Source organism: Bison bison, unplaced genomic scaffold, assembly GCF_000754665.1.
Source record: "Bison bison bison isolate TAMUID 2011002044 unplaced genomic scaffold, Bison_UMD1.0 scf7180017864503, whole genome shotgun sequence".
NCBI classification, from domain to species: Eukaryota; Metazoa; Chordata; class Mammalia; order Artiodactyla; family Bovidae; genus Bison; species Bison bison.
Window position 1 is genome coordinate 759,706 of NW_011495061.1, and position 8,512 is coordinate 768,217.

An 8,512-nucleotide genomic window follows, 5' to 3' on the forward strand; every position below is an offset into this window, starting at 1 on the left:
TGTCCATCACCAACTCCCAGAGTTCACTCAGACTCACGTCCATCAAGTCAGTGATGCCATCCAGCCATCTCATCCTCTGTCATCCCCTTCTCCGCCTGCCCCCAATCCCTCCCAGCATCAGAGTCTTTTCCAATGAGTCAGCTCTTCGCATGAGGTGGCTAAAATACTGGAGTTTCAGCTTTAGCAGCATTCCTTCCAAAGAAATCCCAGGGCTGATCTCCTTCAGAATGGACTGGTTGGATCTCCTTGCAGTCCAAGGGACTCTCAAGAGTCTTCTCCAACAGCACAGTTCAAAAGCATCAATTCTTTGGCACTCAGCCTTCTTCACAGTCTTAACTCTCACAACCATACATGACCACTGGAAAAACCATAGCCTTGACTAGACGAGCCTTTGTTGGCAAAGTTATGTCTCTGCTTTTGAATATGCTATCTAGGTTGGTCATAACTTTCCTTCCAAAGAGTAAGCGTCTTTTAATTTCATGGCTGCAATCACCATCTGCAGTGATTTTGGAGCCCCGAAAAATAAAGTCTGACGCTGTTTCCACTGTTTCCCCATCTATTTCCCATGAAGTGATATATAGCAGTGGGTAAACTGCACTGTTTCACACAGACGCGCACACATATGTGAAATACAGGTGTAAATGGTCCAGATGGCTCACGTGGTGAAGAGTCTGCCTGCTAGTGCAAGAGATGTGGGTTCGATCCCTGGGATGGAAAGATCCCTTGGAGGAGGAAATGGCAGCCATTCCAGTATTTTCCCATGGGAAATCCCATGGACAGAGTAGCCTGGTGGGCTATGGTCTATGGAGTTGCAAAGACTTGGACATGATATAGCAAATGAGCACTTAGACATAAATATATATGTGTGTGTTAAAAGTCTCTCTTTTTAAAATTTGTGTTCTCTTTTGAATTTAAGATAGCTGAACTAGTTTCCTGATCAGTTATTAATTTGTTCAGGTCAGTTTCCAGTCATTCTAGGTAAATGATAAACTTCTTCTGGACTCTACTGACAACTTACTTCCAGTAAATACTTGTTAAAAAAGCTGCCTGTCAAAGCCTGATGGCCCTGCTGCTCGCACCAGTGTGCGGCCCCCACCTGCCGTGCTCCCAGCTTGGACCCCCGCTGCTCCGGCGTGCAGGCTCCACGTTAGAGCACGGGAGCCTCCTTCGTCGGGAGTAGCACCTCAGTACTGGCTGCTGCACTTTCAAAGAGCTGTTTGTTGTTGGTTACTGGGGACTTTTTATTTGGTTGCAATTTTAACGTTACATCCTATTTTTAATTCATAGGGAAGAAGATTTCTTAGTTCTCTCTTCAATTGGAATATAAATTTCATTAAAATGATTCATGGGACCATTAAAAACCAGTTACAGGGATTACCAAAGTAAGTATTAAAAACAATTCATATTTTGTGCTTAGTCTGGTTTTGAAAGTTTCTATTGGACCTGACTTTGGTCAGGTCAACTTTTAGGGGCTTCCCTGGTAGCTCAGCTGGTAAAGAATCCGCCTGCTGTGCTGGAGACCTGGGTTTGATCCCTGGGTCGGGAAGATCCCCTGGAGAAAGGAGTGACTACCCACTCCAGTATTCTTGCCTGCAGAGTCCCATGGACAGAGGAGCCTGCTGGGCTATAGTCTATGGGATCACAGAGTGAGACACGACTGAGCGACTGACATGACAATGATGATGATTAGAAGCTTTAGAAATTATTTCTTATTATTATGTACTGTTGTATTACTGAATAGTTATTTTCCTTGCTATAGGAAACCATTCTTTTTCAGTAGTGACATTGAAATTAAGACTTTACTTTGTGGTAGTCGTTTACATAGATTATTCACCGGTTCGATCTCAGCCTCGGCCGTAGTAAAGTTCATGTGGCTAGCACGTCTGGTCCTTTGGGTCTGTGTGCACACTGCGATCTCCCTAGGGCGGAGCTGTGTGGGTGGTGGAGGAGCCCTTGAGGAGGGGCTCTCTACTGATTCCCCAGCCTCTGGGCCCTGGCAGCACTGGGAGCTATTTGCCGCATTCGAGGTCAAGTCCTTAACCTGCTCTGGAATTTTCAAATCCTCTATCCCATCAGGTGGCTGTGTGAGAACTGAGTTGGGACTCGATGCTGGATCTCTGATTGTTCACTGGAATGCTGCCTCCTCTCCCCTCATTTGCACAATATTTGGGTTGAATCAGCAGATTTTCCTCATTATGAGTCTAAGTCAACCCTGGTATTTTAGGATTCCCTGTACCTGAGCTAATTAGTCTAGAATGACTCCAAGTTAAAGTGTATTTATATTTAAACTTTTTGTATTTATAGTTTTTATTAGAAATTTATCTTTAAAGTTTTTTACTTAAGAATTTGGTTCTGGGCGTACGTGTCATAGTTTCGCAGAAAGTAGTGAAGTTCTGGGGAAGCAGCGACTGAGAGGGAAGAAGCTGACGTTTCAGTCCTTCTCCAGACTGGTTTCTGCTTCCTGCTCCAGGCAGACAGCCTGTCTCTACTTCGCAGAGCACTAGTGTAAAACCGTGTCTTCTTCCCTGGGAGAGGAGACTGCCTGAAATGATACATGTGAAAATATAATTCTTCAAACTTGCATTAAATTTTTTTTCCAGATCTTTGATGGTACACATTGCGGAAATTTATTTCAGAGCTTGGAAAAAGGCTTCAGGGAAAATACTGGAGGTATGTCCTTTTCGTTTTATGAAGTGTTAGCGCAGCCACAGTAGGGCTGTTTGAACCCTTGTTTGTGCCCGTCAAGCCAAAGCTCACAGTGAGCGTCCACACGGCGGGGGCGGGGCTGTCCACACCGAGCCCGCCTCAGATGTCCCTCCCTCACCACGACGTGCAGTGTGAGTGGAACCGAGGCTTTTGCGCATTTTGGCAGCTCTGGACCTGCAGTGTCCGACCACGTATATCTGCCGGGCCTTTGAAACGTGGCCAGTCCAAGCTGAGATGGGCTGTAAATGTAAAGAACTCACCAGATTTGCAAGACAGTCTGGAAAAAGAAGAATATAAAGTATCTCATGGATTTTTAAAAAGAATATTGACTGATGTTGAAATGATAGTGTGTTGGATAATTGGGCAAAACAAAATATATTATTAAAGTAAATTTACTTTTTTTTTTTTTCCTGTTTTTAGTGTGACCACTGGAAAGTTTAAAATTGCATTTGTGGTTGCTGTTGTGTTTCTGTTGGCCAGTGCTCCTTGGGAGACTCAGGCCATCTCTTCAGCAACATAATTTGAGAATTTAAAGATGTTTGAATCAGGCTTATAACCTTTAATGACTATAACACGTACATACTGGCTGTGTAATTCACAATTAAACATTCATAGGCTCTTTTGGAAAAAAATCAAAAGAAAATGTCTGATATCCCTTACATTTTTCTCATACTAGGTTCTTAGATGTGTTTTTTTCCTTCTGAGAGTAAAATTTTTACTCTAAGTCATCAAGCGGTCTTTTCTCCTGGGAGAGCAGGCCCTGGAGCAGTGTCGGGGGCAGAGGGGAGGCTAACCACCCATGTTTATTTCTGTACATTCTCCTCTCTTGCCCAGCTTGTGCTTCAGTTACACACGCTGTCAGTTATCACTGATGTCTGCTTCTAGGAAACAAGAACTCACCTTTCCCATTGCCCTGTAGACAACTTCTACAGTAGTTTCTCAGTGTATAGTTTTTTGGGGAAGTGGCAGAACCAGGATGTTCTTATGCATTTTTTGCATTGGTCTATACTCCATGAAACTTCACAGGAAGGAGTATTTGTTCCCCTTTTCTCTAGCAGTGATTTAAAAATAGGAGTTTGTGATTTAAAGGTAATTGTTTAGGTCTGCACCAAATTAGTATCAGAAGTGTGTGCTTCTCAGTTTCACTCCCTTCCCTGTGTCCCTTCAAGTTTTTAAAGCAAACTCCAGATGCGGCACCTTACTCCTGTGCACTTCAGGATGCATCATCTCTAAAAGGTCCATGCTTACTTTGTGACCCCTATGGGCCAATAGTCCACCAGGCTCCTCTGTCCATGGGATTCTCCAGGCAAGAGTACTGGAGTGGGTTGGCATTTCCTTCTCCAGGGGATCTTCCCGACCCAGGGAGTGAACCCGGGTCTTCTGCATTGTGGGCAGATTCTTTACCATCTGAGCCCCCAGGGAAGCCCCATACTAATATTTAAACATCTCTGCTTTGTTTAAATAATGTCTTCATTTTGAAGCCAGGATCCAACAGGTCTCCCAATGGCATTTGCTTGTTACGTCATTTAAAGCCTTCTTCTCTTTGAAAAAATCTCTGCCATTGACATGTTAGCAAACCTGGTCAGTTGTAGAATGCCCGTGTTCTGGTGGTTAGCTCTCAAGGGTCAACTTCTATGGCCCAGATGCCTGGCTGGTGGTGCCGTGGACCTCCTGTGTGATCACAGGTCGGGCAGCCCGGTCCCCACGGGAGTCTCGTTGAGCCGAGGGGCGGCTTCAGGGGGCATCCTCACTTAGTGGAGACGAGTAGATGTTAGTGGCGAGTCTCCCTCGATCCTTCCCTACTGCCGTGGAGTCCTGGGGACTGCCTGTTCCGCCTCTCACTGGGGTGCCTCCCAGACATCTGTTTCTGTCAGTTTGGAATCCTGGCCCCCACCTTAGCGGTACGGTGTGAGTTCTTGGGCGGGGGGTGAGGTAAGCTCTTGGAACAGATCCAGTTTTCTGAGATTATCAGATGAGTCAGGAGGGGTGCTCCTAGGCCCACCTTTGTCTCTGGGCCCTGTCTGGCTTGATCCAGGCTCGAGTGCCATGCAATTTGGTACAAATGTGGTATTTCTTCAAATAAGATAAAAGAAAAGTTCTCTCTGGTATATGCGTTCTAAGAAGTGTAGACAAAGTGGAGAAGCCCTGATGACGGGACCCAGCCCTTTCCCCTCGTGAGCGGGAAGGTGAGCCAGTTAGACTGTCCCCTTGTGCCGAGGCTCCTCCCGCGCCTGCCCTGCTCTCTGCGGGGCGCACTCACCCGTGCTCCCCGCCGGCTGTTCCAGGCCATCGAGAACGACTGCATCCAGGACCTCATGCACCACGGCGTCCACCTTCCTCGGAGGTCTCCAGTGCACCCCAGGGTGCGCAAGGTGAGCACGCTCCTGCAGCACTTTTGAAAATTGTCTCTCAAATTTTTTGTTTTTAGAGAGTTGTTTTTGTGAAATTTTGTTAAGCTTCCACAGGCATCAGTTAAAGGAATTTTTCAGAATCTTGACATTTGGAATTCTGGGAGATCTACCTTGATGCCAAAGTTTTGATTAGGAAAGCAAACATCTGTTGTTAAGACATCGGAACTGTGTTCAGACAGCCTTTAACTATGTTCTTGGACATAACAATGTCTAGAACCATCACTTTCTCACTGCCACTACTGCTGCTTTCAAAGAAGAGACTGTTTGGGATTATTTTTATTGTTGACTTTCATATATTACATTTCCACTTTGTAGTCTGCAAACCGTATTGAATAAATGTTTTGATAGTTTCTCTTGATACAATTTTGTTTTTAAAACGTAGTCTCAGAATTCGGGTATGGTTTTATCCTCATGTTGTACATGATCTGACTGATCAAGTCTCTGCTGTTGGTGTGGCTGTTGTTCTGACGGAGTCTGATAAGCAGGGCTCCTGCAGGAGGACCTGGAGGCTCTGGTCGGCTGTGTGGGGCTGTGTCTACCCCGGGCGAGGCCCCTGTGCTCGCTGCTGGTTTGGGCAACTGTGTGTCAGGAAGCTAGGGGAATAAAGATGAGGTGCCTGCTACTGTTTGTGTAGTGGAGTCATTATTTGTAGGCGTAAACTATATTAAAAAACATTTCTTATTATTGATGATTTAGTTTGTATTATCCAAAGATAAAGACCCAGAGATGAAAATATATCCATGTGCCTTCCCCACCACCCGCCCCACCCAGCACACACGGTCCCTGGCACTTCGTAAGTGGTAGATAGTTTGGATCATTTACTTCACATGTATGATTTAATGTTCAGATTCTGCCTAACTGTAAGGAGTGGTATTTTATTAAATCATACATATTTGTGATGTGGTTACTTTACTGCTGCTACCAAATAACTGAAGACTTTTTCATACCTGATTTTCTGTTGTGGTAGTAAGAAATGAAGATGAGTACAGGTATCATTGTTTGTTAGATTTATGGCAAAATGCACAGCCAGAATGAAAGGCAGAATATTAGATTTCACTTCTCAAGTGAAATGTATTCTTGGACTCCAAGTCATTGTTCTTACTGCTTATAACATATCATAGCTTCTTGCTTGAATCCTTTTTTTGATAAATACCAAATTTACTTGATAAGTCATTTTATTGATATGTTGAAAGAAGCTTCAGAAAATACCTTAGAAGTCACTTGAAAGTAAGAAATCCCTATTGTAGATGAAGATCTAAAATTAGACAGTAGTAATGGTTGCACAACTCTAGTACCCTAAACCCCACTGGATTACACACTTTATGAGTGACTCATGGTTTATGAATTGTACCTCATATAGTTGTTTAAAAGCTCTCTGTGAAGCAAGTACCATTAATACCAAATTAACATTGCTCACAGAAAGCAAATGACAGACTGAAATCTCCTAAATGAAAAGTTTACAGCCAGAAGAAGGAAATCCCAGATTGCAGTGCTTTTGCTGCTGTTGCTCAGTCACTGAGTCACATCTGACTCTGCAGCTCCATGGACTCCAGCTTTCTAGGCTTCTCAGTCCTTTACTATCTCCCGGAGTTTGCTCAAACTCATGTCTATTGAGTTGGCGATTTGTAGTTCTTTTAGGGCAAAGTTGGTTGACATTCACTTAAAGTCTATTGTTTTATAACCTAATTTATAAAAAATTTCTATTTTTCACTAATATAACTTTGGCTGCAAGAGTTGTGAATTAAGGACAAAAGGCAACACTGACTGTTGTTGGGGACAAGAATCTGAAGAGTCGCAGGAAGGTCCTGGCTGGTTAAAGCAGTATGTTTTCTGATTGTCTGTGACTTCAGGGAGGGACCTGACATCCAGGTTTCTCCTGGGAAGGATCACTGGGCAGTGACACCCCTTTGAGATACAGTCGCCCCTGGAGTCTGCGGGCTCCAGTGCCTTCCTGAACACTTTTCATCATCTCTGGATCACTTATACCCAGTGCAGTGTAAGTGCTTGTAATAGGCTGTGAATCTGATGTGATTACTACATAAACAGTTGCCAGCAAGTGACAGTTTCAAGCTTTGCTTTGAACTTTTCTGGAATTTTTTCCCCTCAAATATTTTCTATCCACGCTCGGTGGAATCTGCAGATGCAGAGCCCATGGATGTGAAGGGCTGACTCTTCGCGCCATTCTGAATGCCTGAAAGAGGTTCTCAGAACAAGACAGTCGTAGCCAGTGCACTTTGAAGGCAGAATGCGCTGTAGGAACAATCAGGCTGCTCCTTTTCCATTTGACCCTGAAGATCAGAGGTGTGTCTTTTTATGAGGTTTTGGGGCTATTGGTAGAAGAGTAGAAGTTGGAACCCGAACCTTTGTACAGCCCAAGGCTGTAGGTCTCTCTTCCGCCGTCGGTGCCTTTGTGAGATCTCCGTGTTCCGAGCTGGCAGTGTGGTTTCTTGTCGTGGTTCCTGATAGAAAGAACTGTGCGTCCAAGACTTGTGAATGCAGGGGCAGCCTGTGCTCCCTGTTTGCTCAAAGTGGGATCTTAAGTGCTCTTTTGAAAACACCAATATTACTGTTCTTTTCTTCTTTTCTTGGCTCATAGGTGCTGAGTTATTTTCACCATCAAAAGGAAGTTCGGCAGGGAGTGGAAGAGATGCTTTACAAGCTATACAAGCCCATCCTTTGGAGAGGATTAAAGGTATGCCTCTTAACTGTCCATGTTTAGGATGCTGAGTATGCTGTGGGGTTTAGCATCTTCTGATTCAGGCACTAAAAGTAAGACTTGAGGCTGGGCATGTGTGAGATTCTGAATGAATACTTTATGCTTTTACTAAAAGCATTTCTTAAGCTGGGAACCTGAATGGAGTCAGTGCTGGATGCACAGCTGGAAGCAGGGTCGTCATGCTCGGCAGGGGTGGTGTGTGCAGAGCTGGGCTGAGCCTTCCTGGCCCTTCGGGCCTCCTGCCGGTGACTGGGGACACGGTGACAGCACGTGAGGAGGGGTCAGACGAGCATGCGGGTCATTTTAACGCAGGTGACTGTGGTCTGGGGGCAGGACATGACTGATTCTTCCTGACACAGTGGACTTTGAGGTAGGGAAATGTCTCTGTCAACATGGAGCTGGGAGTTTGGCTTCATTTAAGGAAGGTCTCACAAGCTTGGTTAGTTTAAATGTTACGGTTGTCTTTAATATGTAAATAGGAACATGCCTGTGTTGAGACACTAGAAGCATTGCTTGAGGGCTTCTGCGCTGACGCCTTTGCCTGTCAGCTCTTTGATTCTGAAACTCCTCTCACCATTCCAGGCCAGAAACTCGGAAGTCCGGTCCAATGCTGCACTGCTGTTCGTTGAGGCGTTTCCGATTCGGCATCCAGGGTTTAACGCCATTGAGATGGACAGCG

The 8,512-nt window shown here is 44.9% G+C and overlaps 1 protein-coding gene across 2 annotated transcripts in view; it reads left to right on the forward strand.

Moving 5' to 3' along the window:
- The window catches only part of NCAPG2 (non-SMC condensin II complex, subunit G2), a 70,198-nt gene that overhangs the window by 9,971 nt on the left and 51,715 nt on the right, over window positions 1–8,512 (forward strand). For both annotated transcript variants that reach the window (XM_010829252.1, XM_010829251.1), the window contains exons 6-10: window positions 1,288–1,382; window positions 2,601–2,670; window positions 4,992–5,078; window positions 7,714–7,809; window positions 8,416–8,503. In XM_010829252.1, coding sequence (XP_010827554.1) covers window positions 1,288–1,382; window positions 2,601–2,670; window positions 4,992–5,078; window positions 7,714–7,809; window positions 8,416–8,503 — 436 coding nt within the window. The remainder of the gene's footprint in view (window positions 1–1,287; window positions 1,383–2,600; window positions 2,671–4,991; window positions 5,079–7,713; window positions 7,810–8,415; window positions 8,504–8,512) is intronic.